The sequence below is a fragment of the Periophthalmus magnuspinnatus genome, chromosome 15 (genome assembly GCF_009829125.3).
Source record: "Periophthalmus magnuspinnatus isolate fPerMag1 chromosome 15, fPerMag1.2.pri, whole genome shotgun sequence".
NCBI lineage: Eukaryota > Metazoa > Chordata > Actinopteri > Gobiiformes > Gobiidae > Periophthalmus > Periophthalmus magnuspinnatus.
Genome location: NC_047140.1, coordinates 10,561,422 through 10,581,967, shown reverse-complemented (window position 1 = coordinate 10,581,967; position 20,546 = coordinate 10,561,422). Strand labels below are relative to the sequence as shown.

Genomic DNA, 20,546 nt, shown 5'->3' with positions numbered 1-20,546 from the left:
ACACATAAAAAAATAAAAAACAAAAACACAGAGGACCACACAACTCACGCGGTGTTAAAAGCCAGAGAATAAAAGTGGGTCTTAAGACGAGACTTAAAACACTCTACAGTGGGAGCTGTTTGAATGTGGGAGGGCAGGGCGTTCCACAGTTTAGGTCCAACCACAGAAAAGGCCCTGTCCCCTCTGGTTTTAAGTCTGGTCTTAGGGACCACGAGCTGGAGCTGGCCCTCAGACCTCAGAGCGCGCACCGGGGTGTAAATTTTGATGAGGTCCGAGATGTAAACTGGGGCCAGACCATTCAAAGCTTTAAAAACAAACAATAAAATCTTAAAATCAACTCTAAAATTAACAGGAAGCCAGTGCAAAGACGCAAGAATTGGTGTGATATGATCGTGTTTTTTGGTTCCTGTTAAAAGTCGTGCAGCAGAGTTTTGGACTAACTGCAGTCGGTAAAGCGAGTTTTGCGAAATGCCAGAATAAAGTGCATTGCAGTAGTCCAGGCGCGAAGAAATAAAAGCGTGCACGACTTGTTCAAAAAGTTTAAAAGATAAAAATGGTTTGACTTTGGATAAAAGCCGCAGATGATAAAAACTAGATCAGTAGGACACCAACTACTAACATGGCCAAGACCAAACAACTGTCAAAAATGCACAAAAGACAAAATTGTAGACCTCCACACGGCTGGAAAGGGCTACGGGGCAATTGCCAAGCAGCTTGGTGAAAAAAGATCCACTGTTGGAGCAATTATTAGAAAATGGAAGAAGCTAAACATGACTGTCAATCTCCCTCGGACTGGGGCTCCATGCAAGATCTCACCTCGTGGGGTCTCAATGATCCTAAGAAAGGTGAGGAATCAACCCAGAACTACACAGGAAAAGAGCTTGGACCACCTTTTCCAACGTTACTGCTAGTCATACACTAAGACGTCATGGTTTAAAATCATGCATGGCACGGAAGGTTCCTCTGCTTAAACCAGCACATGTCCAGGCCTGTCTTAACTTTGCCAATGACCATTTGGATGATCCAGAGGAGTCATGGGAGAAAGTCATGTGGTCAGATGAGACCAAAATAGAACTTTTTGGTCTTAATTCCACTCGCTGTGTTTGGGGGAAGAAAAATTATGAGTACCATCCAAAGAACACCATCCCTACTGTGAAGCATGAGGGTGGAAACATCATGCTTTGGGGGTGTTTTTCTGCACATGGGACAGGACGACTGCACTGTATTAAGGAGAGGATGACCAGGGCCATGTATTGCAAGATTTTGGGGAACGACCTCCTTCCCTCAGTTAGAGCATTGAAGATGGGTCGTGGCTGGGTCTTCCAACATGACAATGACCCAAAGCACACAGCCAGGACAACCAAGGAGTGGCTACGTAAGAAGCATATCAAGGTTCTGGAGTGGCCTAGCCAGTCTCCAGCCCTAAACCCAATAGAAAATCTTTGGAGGGAGCCCAAACTCCGTGTTTCTCAGTGACAGCCCAGAAACCTGACTGATCTAGAGAAGATCTGTGTGGAGGAGTCGGCCAAAATCCCTCCTGCAGTGTGTGCAAACCTGGTGAAAAACTACAGGAAACGTTTGACCTCTGTAATTGCAAACAAAGGCTACTGTACCAAATATTAACATTGATTTTCTCAGGTGTTTAAATACTTATTTGTAGCAGTAACATACAAATAAATTATTTAAAAAATCATACAATGTGATTTCCAGATTCTTTTAGATTATGTCTCTCACAGTGGACATGCACCTAAGATGAACATTTCAGACCCCTCCATGATTTCTAAGTGGGAGAACTTGCAAAATCACAGGGTGTTCAAATACTTATTTGCCTCACTGTATAAACCTGACTGGACGGCTTTGAGTTTGGCCTGAGATGCAGAGGAGGAAGTGTGATCAGACCGAAATCCTCTGTACATAGAAAATACAAAGGCCAGGGATCACAGGTCAGAGCTTTAAAGAGGGCAGTGGGATCGGGGGTCAAATCTTTGGAGAGAGCAGAGGGGCCAGGAGTCAGAGGTGGGTTAAAGGTCAGACGGCTCAGACCTTTGGAGAGGGCAGAGGTGGGTCAGAGGTCAGACGACTCAGGGCTTTCGAGAGGGCAGAGGTGTTCAGGGGTCAGAGGTCAGACGGGTCAGAGCTTTGGAGATGGCAGACAAAATGGCATCTCTGCTGTGGAGGGCGTTGTAGCGTGTGAGTTCGATCAGAGAGTCGTAATCGTCCTCAGAGTATGTCATGTTTTTTGTGGTGTACGGAGATGCCGAGGAGCTCACGTCCACACGACCTGCCGCAAGCTCCTCCTCCGTCTCACGCTTCACACCTAGGACACAAAACAGCTGTTACTACAGCAACTAATAAGAATAATACACTGAATTCACACTGAAGGCCCAAACACTGCCCACAACCACATTTCAAATAGAGCTGCTAAAGTAGGTCTGGAGGACTAAAGGAGAGAGTGAGGGGGGCAGGAGGGACGGAGTCTGAAACACCAGGCTGTAATCAGGGCAGTTTTGTCACAAAGCTGCAAATTTATCAAGTTTGTACTAAGGTCACCAAAAAATGACTAGGAACCATAGACTATATAAAGAAGTGACTGAAGGAGTGTGATGTTGTCCACAGCGTTCAGCTTCAAATGAAGCTCATTGAGATTAACAAGTATAGCGGCTAATCTGCAAACAGAGACCGTATTTGGAAATCCAAAAGCGAAACCCAACAGCCAATCGGAAGCAAGGCTGTGCAATGCCCGTTCAGGCCTGCACTCCATATTTTGCAGGGGGTGGGCGTTTAGCAACGAGGCTGTCAACCTGTTGCTAGCAGGGCTGACCTCTGGGAAAGTGAACAACAGATTGGTTATTAATGTTCATATTTTGATTGAGGGAAAAATTGTGAAATAAAAACCCCAGGATCATGTAGGGCGGGGCAATACGTACATACAATTTCAGACCAAAATGACAAGCCTGACAGTAGCAGTTACAGAGAGAGGGGCCACACTTTTTCAATAGAAGTTAACTGCAACCAGAGCTTGATGGAACCACTTTGTGCCCATGCTCACATCTTGTTTGGAACATGGCTGCCAGCACATTAGCCATGTCCATTTATATATATAGTCTATGCTAGTAACATTAGATAATGCCATTAAAACACCATATACACAATGTATTTAGTGTTTATTTCCTCTTTAACATTCTCTCCACAGGTGGTGGTAGGACCTGGGGCAGTCTGACAGAAACAAGGCTGCCAGTCTGCTCCATCAGCCCCTCCCACCCCCACCACATCTATACCAAGCAATGTAAGGACATAACAACCCCCCACTCCTTCTCTCACCTGGGGCCTTTTGATCCCTGAAGGAGATGTTGACCAGGGGCAGGTGCAGGACGATGGGGGCGGCGGGCGTCTCTGGGTCCTCATACACATACACCTCTCTCTGTGGCTGCTGTCTGAGCTCTGTGAAGTCTGGAGAGGGAAAGGGCACTTTGTGCTCCTCACAGAACTCACATGTCTTCTCCATCACCTGGACACACACAGGGTAAGAGACTTATTCACTTTCATAGTCAACAAAACCTGTCCTCTACATTTGATCCATCCTTCTGTGTCTGGGTTACACCCGCATTTGACCCATCCCCTCACTGTCTCTGGGTTACACCTGTATTTGACCCATCCTTCAGTGTCTCTGGGTCAAACTTTTTTCTGGCTGGCTAAACCATAAACTTTTCCTGTATTTTACAAAGCCATACTGCCTGGGCTGTTGAGGTCAGATGGGCGTGGCTAAAGGAACACATGATCACGCTGGATTTATCAGACTTGTTGCTTACTCTTCTACTTAGTTGTAATTCACTTCTGTTTTAAGGCTTAGACTAGTGTTTCTCAAACTGTGGTGTGTGGACCCCTCCTCAGTTCTACTGTGTGCCTCATTTATACAACATGGATCTGCAGTTTTGCTCAACTCTTTGGAATACCTGTTTTAAAGGTATAGTGTCTCTTCCTCACCAAAAACATGCCTGAACAGGTTTTAGATGTCATCTGTGCATGTTTGAGTATTTTAGTGATCTCTCCTGGGCTCCATTCAGACCCTCCTTAAGATTAGCTGTAAGATTCTGTACAAGGCTCCGCCCTCAAGCCTACGTCACACATGCTCCCACATGACAATTCTCCATAAACAAAAACATGTCACAAAGCTATACACAGCAACTTGACAAACCTGATGTGATGTGCAGCAGTTTCTGATTGTGATTGCAATAGCAAATGGAGGGGAGTGGAGAGCGTCAAAAATGAAAGTGAAACTTATAAAACATGTTAATATGTTGTTTTGGGTGAATATAGCATTTTCAAAACAATAAAAGGTAATATGATGATCTAAATATGTTATGAGTTAGTTAATACTCCACAGAAGTAAAATACCTTCTCTTTAATACCCAATAGAAATAAAATACCCCCTCCTTAAAGACTAGACTAAAGGGCAGAAAAACAGAAAAACACGACTCACTTTAAAGATGTTCTGAGGATCCCAGGAGTAGCTGAGAATTATAATAACGTCGGCGTGTCTCTCGGGACGAAGCACAGGAGGACAGCCGATGTTTATGGAGTGTCCCGAGTCAATGAGATGAAGGGTGGGGTCAGACGGGGTCAGCTGGTTTGGGAAAGCATCCGGGTGAGAGTCTGCAACAAGAACCTTTGGGGCCTCAGTTATCATCCAGGCACTGAACTGAAAAAATGGTGATTTTCAGATTCTAGAGAATGATGATGTCATACTCTCAGATGAAGGCAAGAGCCAGATTATGTGTGTGGACAGGTACTCTTCACCTGTACACGTGGATGTGTGTGTGGACGCTTCACCTGTACACGTGTGTGTGGACGCTTCACCTGTACACGTGTGAGTGGACACTTCACCTATACACATGTACACAGTACCTTTCCATGAAAGGAAGTTGCTGTTGTCGCTGTATTTCTGGTGCAGGGACAGTCCTCTGGTGAAGTTGAAAGTCTGGTTGATGATTGGTCGGTTTTTAAAGAATCTGGCGAATGCAGCAGTGAAGCTTTGCTCAGGGCTGAGGAGGACGGTGTCCAGAGTGGAGTGCACATTGTCTGTCTCTGAGACACAAGAGACACAGGTATGTTCTGTTACCTGTCCAGCCAGAACCACACAGTTTGATCATAGACTGTATATAGACCGGACATAGCTAGCCCGCTAACCACCACGTTCCAAACCAGAAGTGAACACAGGTGTGCTCTGGCTCCATCAGCTGCTGCTGTCAGGCTTGTCATTTTGGTCTTATCTTGGTTTTAACCAACTGCTCTACATGATCCTGTGGTTTTATTTCACATTAATAACAAACAAATCAGGCGCCTTCTTTCCCCAAGATCACTCCCGCTGGTGTTAACAGGCTTGACTGACAGCGTTGTCAAGCGATCACAACACTGGTTTGGCAGGGGGCCCGGCACTGTGGGTGAGTGTGATGTCACCCACAGCATTCGGATTCAGTCAAGCTCATCGAGGCTAGAGCAGTAACAGGGACAAATTTTGAGTAGAATTCCATATTTGGAATCCCGACCGCAAGTATCATGACAACCAAAGAGCCAACACCCCTTCCTTTAGCAACACTGTCAATCAAACATGTTGCCAAAGAAGGCACCTGATTGCTCTGTTATTAATGTTCCTATCTTGATTTAGGGACTAAATTGTGAAATAAAAACACCAGGAGCATGTAGTGAGGTTTAAAACCAACATTTTAAGAACAAAATTATGACTCTGACAGCAGCAGTTACAGAGAGAGGGGTGACAGTTTTTCCATAGAAAGTGAATTGGAGTGGACTCCCATGCTCACTTCCTGTTTAGAACACGGTGGCTAGCAAGTTAGTTATGTCCATGTATACATACAGTCTATGGCTCAAACAAGATGTAGAAGGGACTGGCTGCTCAGGGAAGAACTGGTCTGTTGATGTGTGTGTGAGTAATGTGAGTGTGTGTGTGTGAGTGTTACCAATGTCCTCCACCTCGGTGTCCTTTGGGGTCCACTGGGGGTCGCTACCGGTCACTGCTTTCCACAGAGAGGTGAAGTTGACAGAGAAGGCGCTGCTCCAGATGCCTGCACCACAAGCTCAGTTACATCCAACATGGCCGCTGTGTGCAAAGGGAGGTGCTCTGTGCCCTCCACAAATTGTTTTTTTAACAGGGTAGCAGTGGAAGCAAGGTTTCTGATTGGCTCGCTCGTGACTTCTTGGCTAACCCAATCATATTGCCTAACTTTAACAATTTACAGCCAATGTCAAGGCAGGAACAATGGAGCCAATCAGAGGTCACGGTTCCCCTGCTACCTTGTCAAAAATAAATTGGCGTGCCCTACCCCAAACCAGTCAAAGGCCACACATAAAGGTAAATGTGCCCATTCACATGAATCATTCAAAATGCCTCAAACCACTGTAATGCAGTTATCAGGCCTGAGTGTGGCACTATGACACATCGGCTGGAGGAAGTAGGTGGAGTGTAAGTGTGGGACTAAACACCTAAACTCCACCTACAATGATACTTCAAATAGAGCTGCAAAACTGGGCAAGTGCCTCTAGGACTAAAGCAGAGGGTGTGGGGGGGAAGGGACTGGGTCTGGAGGACTAAAGGAGAATGAGGGGGGAGGAAGGGCCAAGGTCTGGAAGACTAAAGGCGAGAGTGAGGGAGGAGGAATAGCGGGGTCTGGAGGTATAAGGAACAGTGTGATGGGTCTAACAGGTATCCACACTCCGCCCCTGCAGCAGGTGTTTGCAATTAGAACACTTTAACATTGCTTCAAAGATTTGTGTTGACAGGTTAAAATTCATGTTACTTCTCATAAAGTAAAAATCAGTTACAACAAAATGTCTAGTGATTTTTTACCGATGAGAAATGGAAGTCTGAGCTCCGGAAGCTTCTTGATCAAATGTCCAAGGAAAAACTCTGAGTCGAAGTTTTCTGCTCTGATAAAGGCTCCATATTTCTGCAGACCCACCTCGAATGGCGTGAACTCCACCCACTCTGCGGAGGAGAAACATCTGACCTTAAGACCATCTCTGAAGAGGAGGAACATCTGAACTTAAGACCCACTACTCTGAGGAGAATCAATAGACTGTATATATACAGTAAACAGACATAGCTAATGCACTAGTTAACTGACTTTAGACCACGATAAAAATCACCCACCCTGTCAGCAGAAAGGAGGAGTGAGTGAGATGAAGATTTGGTATTTTTTGGTATTTATCTGTAAAAAGTCATGATTCAGAAGTTTGATCATTGTTTATATAAATCCATTGCTTCCTAGTACTTTTTGCTGCATAAATAGTAGTTTTTGCATGAACTCCCCCTGCAGGAGCAGTCTTGAGTGAGTGTAGTTTGGGTCAGATACGGAATAGTTTTGAGAGCTTTTGCCACGCCCCCGTTTTAGTCGACCTATCGATTGGCAGCACGTGTCTTTAGTCCACTACAGCACTTAAGACTAGTTTATAACTTAAAGGTGATCCTCCCATTGTATTATCAGAGTGTCAAGTTTTGATGTGTGGCAGAGTCCTCTCTGATGAAACCCTGGCTGTGTGAGCCCTTGCCACAGATTGGAGGACTGTTTTCTCGCCTTTCCCTGGTTAATCAATTAGAACCTCCTCCAAATGTCACAGTGATGATGTCGCAGCCAAGCCAGCCAGTATTTATGTGAGTTTAAACTACCATGTTCTGACAGGGAATCCAGCTTTCACAAAGGGCAGATTTCGTAGGATTCATCTGTTTTTTCACAACATGAACTTAAAAAAAAAAGTCATCTCTTGACTGATCTCTGACTGGTCAGACCTGATCACATGGTGCACAATTCTGTCGTTACACCAGTGCTAGGCCTGTATTCAGGCCCATGAAAAAGGCACAACACCATCTTTGGTTCTTCCAAATCTTATTACACTACCATGGTGTCACCCCCCCAGCCTCAAAATAAAGTCATTAACTTTAATAAACATGGAAAGGTAGTGGTTGGATTAAAAGATTCTTCCCTTCCAAACTTCAGGGAGTAGCCTGTGCTATTCTTTAGCATATGCAGCTATTGTCTTTAACTCAGATTTAATCCAGATTAAACCCATATTAAATCCATACCGGCCTCAGGCAGGTTCCCGTTAATCGCCTCCTTCACATTGACTGCAGTGTAAATGGGGAGAGGGTTCTGACCATTCGTCACCGTCTTCTTCTGATCAGACAGAGTACTGGTGTTTTTCTGAAAGAACAGAAAAGAGTCAGAGGAGCAGAGGAGAGTGTCAGAAGCAGAGGAGAAAAGAGCAAAGGAACAGAAGAGCAGAAGAGGACAGTACCTCTGGACTGTCAGACCGGGGTGGTGGTCCCTCTATTTAAGAAGGGGAACCGGAGGGTGTGTTCCAACTACAGGGGAATTACACTCCTCGACCCCCCCGGTAAGGTATTCCAGGGACTGGAGATCAGAGGAGAAGGTTAGAGGAGAAGGTCAGATGGTCACAGGAGCAGAAGATGCAGTGGTGATATTTTGGAGGAGGTGTCTGGGAGAGTGAGACCTGTCCGAACACAAAGTGCTCTGCGATGAGTCCTGCCATGTCAATGTAGGACACTAAGTGGCCCTGTTTCTCCTTCTTCTCCATCTCAGTGTAGTAGTACTGCATCTTCTCCAAAGTAAAGGCACTCCAGGTTGTCTTGGTCATCTGCTTCCTGGTCTCTGATATGATGCTCTCCAGGTTTTGGGACCAGTTCTCGTGCTGGCACAAAGCCGACATTGCCCTAAAAACAAATGGGCATTCAGACAGGAGCAGAGCCGGAGGAGCCAGAGGAGCAGAGCCAGAGGAGCAGAGCCAGAGGAGCAGAGCCAGAGGAGCAGAGCCAAAGCAGCAGAGGAGCACAGAAGCCAGAGGAGCAGACAGGGTCAGAGCCAGAGGAGCACAGTGGACACATTGCATCTTGTGAATTGTCTCTGACCATGTGGACCCAGACAGTGTGGTGATGTAAGTGACCGCGTCCAGAACTCCCATCTCCTTCAGACCTTTCAGAGAGCCCAGAAGCCCAGTGCAGGCTCTGGCCCCGCCCCCCGACACCACCACGGCAATGGTCGGCACCTGGAGGAGAAGGACAGGTCAGAGGTCAGATGGGGCTGCTCTACACATGTGAGCTGTGGTGAGAATGGATGGAGGTCTATGGGACAGATCTGTGTGGGCAGTGTGGTGATGTCCATCAGGCTGAAGTCTCTGAGGTGGTCACAGCTCCTCTGAGCTCCAGGTAAGAGGATGAGATCCTAAGGATCTAAAGGATGCTGTGGGTCTTGGAAAGATGTTTTTGTTGTAGTACCAATGAGTGGCCACTAATCCAACTCGAGACAGCTCTAAGCAGCAGCTCTATCCAGTTACTTTAATAGATCTCCTGGGGACACTGGGGCAAAACCCCTCTACTGTCACAGAGATGAAAAACACCTTTATTTTGTGTAGACAATGTTTAAAGTGTTAGAAAAAAAAGTGTGAAGTGTTTCTCCCAGTGTGATGTCATCAATGTGTCCCAGTGTGATGTCATCAATGTGGAACTTTAAAACTCTCTACCCCCCCTTCCCCTCACCTGGTCCTCTGAGGGCGGAGACTCCAGCCCGAGCAGAGCCTGAAGAGCCTGAGCCACGATCCTCCTCCTCTTCTGCAGGAACACCTTCTCTTGAGAGGGGATGTCCTGAGACAGACGCACACCCAGATCCTCCTTACCCCTTAGACAATCAGACAAGAGAGAGGACAGAGAAGACATGAGATGGAGAGAGTGGGGCAGGAGAAGTGGATAGAGAGGGTCACAGGAGGCGCAGTGTGAGAGAGGAGAGGACAGGAGACAGAGAGGAGAGGGGAGGAGAGGCAAAGAGAGATGAGAAAGAGGAGAGAGGGGAATGAGTAGAAGGGAGGATGAGGAGGAGAGACGGAGAGGGAGGTGTGTCATGTCCTCCTTTAGTCTGTTCTACATGCTCAAGCTGAGTTAAAGTTCTGTACCTTTCCTTTAACTCCAGGTGCAGATCCACAGTGTCCTGAAACAGAGGCATATTTACTTACAGAATTATAACTTATAGAATTACTTATAGAAAATAAATTCTGAACTTTGTCTCTAAACTTTAAGCCTAGACTCACTATGCAGTCAACAAGTATTTAGTTACAGTACTAACTGCTGTTTCAGATCACATCACACAATCTATTGGTCAATCATATTTAACACAGATGGAAAAGCTCAAATAGTTAAAATGCAGGTTTGTGTTATACAGTTCTTGGGTCTAGTCTCTAATAGAAATGACCAGGTTCAACATCTGTCAATTTACCTTTTGGATATTTCATGGTAAAGTACAAATGTATTCTATAGACCTGTGTGTGACCCCTGACCTCTGGAGTATGGCATCACAGTTTACAGTCTGAAAAACAATACTCCAACAATGTAGGAGCAGAGATAGAAGTAGTAGTAACAGCAGTAGTTAGTATTAATAGTAGTATTAATACCTCCTCCAGAGTGAGACAGTGCTGTGTAGTCTTAGTAGTTGCAGTGGTAGTTGTAGTGATAGTAGTAGTAGTATTACTACCTCCTCCAGAGTGAGAAAGTCCTAAGTAGTCATAGTAGTGGTAGTAATTGTAGTAGTAGTAGTAGCAGTTGTAGTAACAGTAGTAGTACTAATACATCTTCCAGCATGAGACAGTGCTGTGTAATCATCATAGTAATAGTAGTAGTAGTAATTGCAGTAGTAGTAGCACTGTAGTAGTAGCTGTAGTAATAGTAGTAGCATTGATACCTCTTCCAGAGTAAGACAGTGCTGTGTAGTCATCATAGTAGCAGTTGTAGTAGTACTAGTAGTAGTATTAATACCTTGTCCACAGTGAGCGAGACATTTGACAAGTGCCGAGAGGAGATGGGCTTCAGAGGAACAGACGACATAAGCACTTCCTGCATCTGCTCCACTTCAGGCTCTACGCTCACCTTCATCTCCTGAAACAACACACATTACATAATCTATAGGACTAAAAATTATGAAACAGACTCATTAACAGAGCATTTTGAGCTTTGGAGATGTAGACAGACTAATAATAAAGGGTTACTATGTGTGTGAATGAAACAAAACAACTCCAGGTTTGTTTTTGAAGAGGAAAACCTATAACATGACAAAGCTCACAGGAGTCCATTTTGTGTTATGTGGGACCTTTAAACTAATCCAAGAATGCCATGTATTTTATAACATGTTTGTAGAGGTTAAACTACAGGGTTAGCAGCTTTTACACAGAACACAGGGACAGAGAATTATGTTGTTGAAAAGGTATTTAGCCTACAGCCTGAGGGGATAATCACAGTGTAGACTCCCTGTGGTTTAACCTGAGCTGGAGATGAGGCAGAATCCTCAGGTGGGGTTTGCTGTAACCGTCAGACTCAGATGTGTTGACCTGGTTTATGGTTAATATAAATTGGGCCTATCCACATGAAACAGACCTGGTTTAGATCTGCTTTAGACCTGGTTCAAACCTGATTTAGACCTAGTTTAGTACTGGTTCAGACCTGGTTTAGACCTGATTTAGTCCTAGTTTAGTCCTGGTTCACTTCTGGTTTAGTTCTGGTTTATGATTAATATCTCTGTGATTACTGGGTCTTGCCATATGAAACAAACACTCAAAGCTCAAAGTTCAGTGTCTTCTCTGTCAGTTTAAATAAACAAATGTCACATGATTTTTTCACATCTTCATAAAGTGGAGCCATTATTCAAGCTCAAAGATGTGAGTGTCATCAAAGACTGTAGATTAATATGACAAGTTCGTGGAGCCGACCCCAAACTAATAATGAGAAGGTTCAATATTTGTCAAGCAGAAGTTTAGAGATTCATTTAAAAACAGGGAATCTCCCATAGAGTCGTAGAGAGGTATACAGAGGTATATAAGTTCTATAAAGTTCTATGGTGTTCTCTACATCCTCCCTGATGTGTGATAGAAGTTTGTGCCTTTATAAAGAAACTAGCAGTTCACATCAAGATCACATCTCTGAGTGTTGCATTCAAACAAGTCATCCAACCATTGCTCTGTCTATCCCTGATCATCCCATTAGCCTTAGGATATCAAACTCTCTCTCTCCTCTTTAAGTCTCCAACCCCTCCTTCTCTCTCCCTCCTCCTTCCCCTCCTGTTTCCATTCATGTTCTCTTGTCTAACTGTACATGTTGGTCTTTCTCTCTCTGCATTTTCATCTCTCTCCCTGTCTTTTTTTTTACCCCCTCCCTCTTTCCCACTTCCCTTCCCCCTCCCTCTCTCTTCTCTTTCTCTCACCCCCCTTCCCCTCCCTATCTCTCTTTCTCCTCTCCCTCTTCCCCACTCTCTCCCCATCTTTCTCCCTCCCTCCCTCTCATTTTTTGTTTACCTGTTGCTGTATAACACCTGGATTCCTGAGTCTTGTCTGAGCCTGACTTGTTTATCTGACTTGTTAATTATAAAACATGACAGTGTATACATCTGGCCCCAGGCTGATACGCGCATACACACACACACACACACACACCCCCACACACACACACACACACACACACACACACACACACAAAACACTGACACACAGGGAGGGCATCTAACGCACACAGCGACATTTCAGAACATGTTTGTAGAGGTCTAAACTACAGGGTTGGCACAAATTTGTCCCTCGTCCCACAGATTTTAGAACAGGCCTATTCAACAATATTCAGGCCTGTAATCTAACTCGGCCCCATACCACCTTCAGATTTTTTTTTAATTTTTTTTTTAACCACTTAGCGTTCCGACGGCCCGCCCGCGGGCCGTCGCCTTTACGTTACAACTTTACAGCAATGTACGTGTATTTCTGCGTCACCCACACAAACATTCTACACATCAAATGAAAGCTACGACATTCATCTTTCTGAATCTGTAAACCATTTACACCTCTAATCACCACAGTGCTGACAGGAAAGCCGTTTTTACAGAGAAGTCAGAAATGTGGATTTGGACTTCACTTACCATTGAGGGCTCTGGTTCTGTCAAACATCAACATATTCACACAAAGTTGGTCTCATTCGTTCCGTAAAGGTCCAGAGAATATAATCCAGTCAAGAAATTATGTCCACAAAGGAAGTTAGAGCCTCCATGTCCAATCTGCTGCAGGAAAGTGAAATCTGTTCCGTCACTTCTCTGCATTTCTTTTGTCAGTTTCAGGCATAATAAACTTCTGACAGCGCCAACTTTGTTCCTCAGCGCAAAACAAACTTGTTAGCTTGTGATTGACACCAAAGTTGGCCAATAAGGTGGGGGCTGTGGGTTACTGGAGCCGCGGACAGTGAATGAGAGCTACAGATGACTGGAAGAGTACGCCCCACTCTCCCCCTTGTAGAATCAAGCTGTTACATTACACACGTTTGGTGATGTTTTCCTCTTAAAGCCCATGAACTGCGGAACACGCTGATGCGTGACATGCAGTGGTTTACTGCAAACAGACGGAGTTTGCTGCGTGCGTAACAAGCCGAGGCTGGATATAAAGATCCGCGCGTAAAATTACGCGCGCGAGTTGCGTAATTTTACGCAGCAGTTTTGCGTTTTAAACATGACGAAACGGACAAAACAAAGGAAGTGCGCGACCGAGGACACTGTGGATGTTTGTACAAGTTAAACTAGAGGCATCTCGGACCCGGAGCGGTTCGTGGAACCGAGTGAAGATCTCACGGTGGACTGAGGAGCAGAGGACCTTATGTTTTGATGGACTGGATGCTGTTCCTGATCGGTAAGTGTGGTTTATTCTGCTATTCACTTAATTGTGGGTCAAATGTGTATCATGTGTAATCATTAGCATTAGCTAATGCCAATCTGCGCCCCCCGACCACCACCAATCGTCACACACACACCACTTGGGTGAAGTGTCTTGCCTAAGGACACAATGACAGAAGTAAGGACACACTGAGCCACTGTTGCAGAATGACTGTCTCACTGTAATCAATCATGTACAGTGTGTTCTCAGTTTCCAGTGTGTGTTTGTTTACATTTTGAAGTGTGTGTGTTTGTTGATTGTTTGCAGTGTGTGGTTTGTAAATATATATTTATTTTGACCCATAGCACTTGTTTTGACTGTATTTTATATACAAATATACATTTTATATTGTGTTTTGATATGATATATAAATGTACAGTATTAGAGCAGCTGGGTGTGCAGATACAGATTCCTCTCAGTGTGAGTTTTCAGTAGAGCCTCACTGTCTGTGGGTTGAAACATTCAAAAGTTATTGCACTTTTTCCAAACGTTCTCCAAATGTCTTCATTCGGATAGGTGTGGAGAGGCCTGGACTTACTCATGATAAAATGATTGTAAAACTCTCATTTTTATAGGTATTGACCTCAAATTTGAAATGTAAGTGGTCAACAGTCTTGTCAGTTGAGGTATGGTGTATTTTTGTCCCCAGCTCCCCACTGCAGCTTTCTACACCTTCATTTTCACAATTTTTTTTTGGCGAGGATGAGAAATGTTTTTTTTAATGTGTGTTCCAAAGTGTATAAATGCTCAGCAGACAAACTTACAGTGATTCTGACACCTGTGGGTAAAACTATAGGGTGTTACCTTTACAAAGACCCCAAACTAGTGCAGTTACTACTGACGGTTCAATAATGGTGATTATTTTAATTTGGAGAGGTCAGAACAAAGGCAATTTCACCAAAATCACCCGGAATGCTGGACAAGAGAAAGAGCTGAAGATTTTGTATATTTTTGTATTTCTCTGTAACAAGTCAGATTAAAGTCATGATTCAAGTGTTATCTGTTTTTATATAAATTCACTGTTTCCACTTTTTTCTGCATAAATAGGGACTGTCCATACTTTGCCCTGGGATCGGTTGATATCGAGGATGGGCAGAGACTTAAAGCCAGAGACTAAACATGTCTTTTGTTTCCTTTAAACACAAACAGTGTAAGGTAAAATAAAATAAAATAAAAAATAAAAAAAACTAAATGCGTTTTATAACTGTTATTTATAATTTAACATAACTGCAGAACAGCTTTGTAAAAATACAAGTTTAATATTATGAGAGGTTTGGTGCAGTAAATTGTCTAATTACACCAATTTATAAACCAAAATAAGATATCATCTAAATCGATATCTTGGAAGCCTAATATCCAATATCAGTATCATATCTGTGCATTCCTAGCATCTCAGCCAGGCTGTTTAAGGTAACGCCCCTTCACACCCGCACCGCTGGTTTAGCAGGGAGCGAGCATTTAGTAACGCTGTCAGTCAAACCTGTTGCTAACCATAGTGGGAGCAACCTCGGGGAAATCAGACATCTGATTTGTCTGTTATTAATGTGCATATCTTGATTAACGGACAAAATAGCAAAATAAAAATCCCAGAAGTATGCAAAGTGGATTAATATAAACATTTTATGACCAAAATGACGAGTCTGACGAGGTGACAATTTTCCAATGTAAAGTGAATAGGAGGTGGAGTCAATGGAGCTGAGGTGCATCCATGCTCACTTCCTTTTTTGGAACACGGTGGTTAGCAGGTTAGCTATGTCCATTTATATGCAGTCTATGATAGACAGAATAGTTTTGAGAGCTTTTGCCACACCCCCTTTTTGGTCGACCAGTCGCTGGGTCTGTATTCACATACAGCCCTGATTATCTGTGTCCTCCATTTCCCTCCACATTTAAAGTGCCCTCCTTTATCTTCTATTGGAGGTGGTCACTGACCGTGGTCATATTTCAAAAGTTTAAACAAAGTCTCACAGTGACTCCGAGCTCCGTCTCCAGCTCTCGGTTCATGTGGAACAGTAGGTCGTGTTTCTCAGGGTCCAAAGGCTGGTTCTTCTCATAGGCTCCACACAGGGTCAGCATCCGACAGCAGGACAGGTCTGGACACAAACAAACAAACAAATAAACAAATAAAAAACAGACAGACAAATAAACAAACAAACAAACAAACAGAAGAGCGGGTCTGGAGGTGGTTTAGCAGGGAGCGAGCGCTTAGTAATGCCATCAGTCAAACCAGTTACTAACGCTAGAGGGAGCAACCTCTGAGAAAGGAAGCACTCGATTTGTCTGTTATAATGTTCATATCTTGATTCACGGACACAATAGTGAAATAAAAACCCAGGATCATGTAAAGCAGGTTTAGTTTCCTTGTTTATTTATCAGGGACAATGCACATAAAAAAAAACTGTGACCTACACTGTCATAAGTTTGTGATTATTTACACTTTCAACCCGTGGACAGTTTGATAATATAAATGGCGTACATGCCAATAAACCTAATTGAAGTACATCTGTCAGTGCCGCCATGTTTGTTTTGGCTCGTTTGGGCACTTCACTTTTGGCTCTGCCCTCACCCCACAATGCTGCTCTGTGATTGGGAGATAAGATGGATCTCCTGCATTCGGGAACTCACACATATCACTAGAGCCCATCTCACTGTGCAAGGTAAAAAGAAGCCCCCAGAGTTTGAACATGAACAGAGTATATCTCCACAAATGTTATATACATAAACATGTTTAGATTGAGAGAGTCTTACAGTGAGCGTGCTGGATCTTTTGGACACTGATGTTCAGCACAGACAGAGGAGCCGCCTAAAAACAAGTTAAATCAGATTTTAATGAAGAAAAGTTGTTTAAACAACTTTAACAACAACAACGAATTTTAACTTCTGCAGAGTCAAGATGTGACACATTCTTGTGTTTTATAGTGGTTGTCTCAGGGCTGTGCTCTGGATCTCAGTGTCCTGGATTTTAGAGAAGAATAGAAGTGAGCCTGGTCCTAGTCAGGAGAACTTAGGTCAGGGGTGTCCAAACTATCACCTGGGGGCAAATATGGTTTCTGTTGGCCCTCAGGCAGAATTGTAATCAAATACAGTCAAAGGCAGTCCTTTATAACTGCAAATTCAAGTATTTCTACAAGTAGAACCTCAATAACATCACATTATGTGTGTTGGGATGGGCGATATTTCAGCCCCAGTATCGCCGATATATTGGTATCAGCTGATGCAAATGCTTTGATATCGGTATTGGCTGATATCGATTCTCGATATCAATACGTTTTAGCATTGGAACATTCTCTTTGTTCCTTTTTGAACAAAATAATGACTCAAAATAGAAATAGGAGAGATTTTTATGGATGAATGTGACACAAACATGTAACTATATGTTACTTTAACATAAAATAAATTTGTGTACCTCATTATGGATTTTAAAAGCTCAACAGTGGCATCGTATCAGCTCAGAAGACAAGTATCAGCCCAGTGGGGCTGTGTCAAATCTATGTAAAGTGCATCTATCTGAAAAACATGTTGTATAAAACACCAGCCCCCATGGCTCTGCACTGAAAATATGTTTCTTCATGTGGCTCGTTCTGGAAAAAGTTTAGACAGCCCTGACCTCATTGGACCCTGGTCCAGGTCTCAGCCTGATCCTCGAGTACGTCATGACAGAGGGAGACTGACCTTCACACAGAAAGGCTCAACCCGAATCATTCTACAGGGCATCTGGCTTAACCCTCCTGTGGGCGGAGTCTAAATCCGGTGCTGACAGAGGCACTCACCATCAGGATCCCGTTGGACAGGTACTCCTGAGTCTCATCTTCACTGTGAAAAAACAAAGGGATATTTAGACAGTGTAAAAGTAAAATGCAAGCTATAAAACAAATAGTGAATTCATCTAAAACCCAAAAGGTTTGTCCAAAATAATGAGATGGAAAAGATCAAATCTGACTCTCACCTGCTCGTCAGCTCAAACTCCAGCTCCAGAACGTCTTTGGTCTGATACAAAAACACAGGTGAAACACTGGTGAAGTTAAAATGCATCTGACAGGTTTTCATGTTTTTATAATTCTGACTTTGTTTGGTGGATAGAACCCATGTTAAATATTTGTCAGTTTTACATCAGTTCAGTGGCAGTTTGTGAAAAAAGGTTGAGAAGAAAAGTCCAAAAATACAGGAAGTAGTGCAGAGTTCTAAAACAGAATCCATCTTCCTATTAGGGCTGTCAAAACTATTGAAAATCAGATACTAAAACTAGCATCAGACCTAGATCCTCATTTTTGGCAGCTATCAATACAAAAAAAGTCCCATTGACAGGAAAGAAATGAACCTTTCTCGAATATCTTTATAATGATCTTGAGCTGTATCATAACAAGTATAAGACACATAGACTAGTGTACACACATGGACCACTATGAACCTACTGGACACTGAGGGATTATGCAGATATAAGGCCACATGGGAATATAAAAGAAAGTACTACCATTTAATCTGGAAAATCATAGTATATTGTCTAAAGAAAGAGTGTTTTTATTATCATCATGGTATCAAGATCGGTATTGAGTATCAAGTCTACTTCTTAGTTTTCAAATCAAGTTTGAAATTTTTAGTATCGTGGTAACACTAGCACCTCTGTCATCAACACTGAAAAGTCCATCCAAAAAGCAGGAATAATTTATCCAAAAGAAGGGCATTTTGACAGTTTAAACCTGCATTTAACAAAATAAAGTTGTCTTATTTTGACTATAACTATAATTTATCATTTAAACCAGTTTTGGCCCTTGTTTACAGTTTGGTTGCTAGGTAACAGTGACAGAATGACCTCTGACCTCTGGGTCCAGGCTGAAGGATCTGCGGACCCTCGAGTCCATCTCCAGAGTCTCCAGGTCAAGCAGGACTGTGGACAGCAGGTCATCTCCAGACAACAGGTCCTCATCATACAGACGGATCTCCAGAATGTTCTACAGAGAAAGAGACACTTAACCGGGACGGAACCGGGACTAAACCGGGACTAAACCGGGACTGAACCAGGACTGAACGGGACTAAACCGGGACTGAACCAGGACTGAACCGGGACTGAACCAGGGCTAAACTATCAAAGAGACAGATCTCCAAAATGTTCTACAGGGGGAGTTAGAAATTAATCTAATTGTCTCTGTGCATAACAGTCCCCGGTTAGTTTAGAAGGACATTCGGCTTGACCATTTCCAATGTAATATAAATAAGTTTAGGAGTCAGGGGGTCAAGGTGTGAGAGTCAGACAGTGGACAGGGAACTGCAGGTAGGTTAGAGATTAGGGGTCAGGGGGTAGGGCGTATGCAAACTCGGGACACTAATTCCCGGTCTGTACCAACCTTGGTCTTGGTGGGAACTCTAAAGCTGAATCCTTCGTTCCACTCAGGGTTGTTCTTGTTGTTGATGGTTGTGGTTCGGCGAGTCGTGGCTGTTGCCGTCGGTAACGTCAGAGCCACGTACAGGTCCGACTCAGACCCTGACAAACGACAGGACTGAGATCAGGATGAAACCGGGACTAAACCAGGACTACACCAGGACTGCACCGAGACTGAACCGGGATTGAAACAGAACTGGACCAGGACTGGGCCAAGACTGACGAAGGACTAAATTAGGTTCTGAGCAAGGTCTAAACCAGGACAACCCTGTGCCTTAGATGCCCTCTCTGTTCCTCAGATCCCCTCCCTCCCAGTGTGTCAGATGCTCTCCCTCCCTGTGTGTCAGATGCTCTCCCTCCCTGTGTGTCAGATGCCCTCCCACCCTGTGTGTCAGATCCCCTCCCTCCCTGTGTGTCAGATGCCCTCCCACCCTGTGTGTCAGATGCCCTCCCACCCTGTGTGTCAGATGCCCTCCCACCCTGTGTGTCAGATGCCCTCCCTCCCTGTGTGTCAGATGCCCTCCCATCCTCACAGTAGTCTTGGCTGTTCTGGGTCTTTGCTCGGAGCACTGTGACGTTCAGGTTCCAGTATGACACAGACTCCACCTACAAGATAAAAAATGATTTGTGAAAATTTCCTCATCAAATTTTTGAGGTTTGGATTTGAGCCAGAACCAAAACCATCAGAAATATTCCATCTCCCATGGAATTCTACTGTGGAATGCGTTGTGTTTAAACTGTCAAAAAGTAGATTTGTTGACCTGGTTCATGGCTAAAGAGGGGATATTTTACTTTATATACTTTATATTTTACAGCTGCATCCCACTAATGAAACTACTGCTACTATCACATCAAGTTTGTTAAGCTGTTGTGTAGAGTTTTGTATCATGTTTTGTATATTTATGGAGAATTGTTGTGTGGGAGCATAGGTGACGTAGGTATAAACTGTACATATAAATGTTAGCCTCTGTCCACTTCTTTATACAGCCTATGGATGTAGGTTTGTGGGCAGAGCCTTGGGCAGGATCTTACTGCTAACCGTAACAAGGGTTCGAATAGGGCCTGAGAGATATTACTCTAAATTACTCAAACATGCAAGGATGACATCAAAAACCTCTTCAGACATGTTTTTGATGAGGGAACAACGTTATAACACGGTAGAAAGCTCCATAAAAATGTATTTATTTAAGCCATAAGATTAATATGACGAGTTTGTGGAGCCGATCCCAAACCAAAAATGAGAAGTTTCAACATTTGTGAAACAGACGTTTGGAGATTCATTTAAAAACAGTGAATTTCCCATAGAAATGTATAGGCCCCACCCTCCATCTGAAACTATGACATCAAGGTCTAGAATGGGAACATGACTTGCTACAGGTGTTTTTGATGCTAGAAAATCCAATGAAAAACAACTATGCTA

The 20,546-nt window shown here is 43.7% G+C and overlaps 1 protein-coding gene across 3 annotated transcripts in view; it reads right to left on the bottom strand.

Moving 5' to 3' along the window:
- Positions 1 to 1,751: 1,751 nt before the first annotated feature.
- LOC117382918 (cytosolic phospholipase A2 zeta-like) overlaps positions 1,752 to 20,546 on the bottom strand; it is a 105,137-nt gene continuing 86,342 nt past the window's right edge. For all 3 annotated transcript variants that reach the window (XM_055227128.1, XM_055227127.1, XM_033980159.2), the window contains 19 exons: positions 19,660 to 19,732; positions 19,092 to 19,228; positions 18,567 to 18,698; positions 17,696 to 17,736; positions 17,520 to 17,562; positions 16,498 to 16,552; positions 15,718 to 15,842; positions 10,832 to 10,951; positions 9,976 to 10,010; positions 9,566 to 9,704; positions 8,939 to 9,075; positions 8,524 to 8,743; positions 8,096 to 8,213; positions 6,863 to 7,000; positions 5,976 to 6,080; positions 4,906 to 5,085; positions 4,481 to 4,653; positions 3,322 to 3,508; positions 1,752 to 2,317 (listed from right to left, as the gene is read on the bottom strand). In XM_055227128.1, the coding sequence (XP_055083103.1) occupies positions 2,109 to 2,317; positions 3,322 to 3,508; positions 4,481 to 4,653; positions 4,906 to 5,085; positions 5,976 to 6,080; positions 6,863 to 7,000; positions 8,096 to 8,213; positions 8,524 to 8,743; positions 8,939 to 9,075; positions 9,566 to 9,704; positions 9,976 to 10,010; positions 10,832 to 10,951; positions 15,718 to 15,842; positions 16,498 to 16,552; positions 17,520 to 17,562; positions 17,696 to 17,736; positions 18,567 to 18,698; positions 19,092 to 19,228; positions 19,660 to 19,732 (2,367 nt within the window). In that variant the 3' untranslated portion in view covers positions 1,752 to 2,108. The remainder of the gene's footprint in view (positions 2,318 to 3,321; positions 3,509 to 4,480; positions 4,654 to 4,905; positions 5,086 to 5,975; positions 6,081 to 6,862; positions 7,001 to 8,095; positions 8,214 to 8,523; positions 8,744 to 8,938; positions 9,076 to 9,565; positions 9,705 to 9,975; positions 10,011 to 10,831; positions 10,952 to 15,717; positions 15,843 to 16,497; positions 16,553 to 17,519; positions 17,563 to 17,695; positions 17,737 to 18,566; positions 18,699 to 19,091; positions 19,229 to 19,659; positions 19,733 to 20,546) is intronic.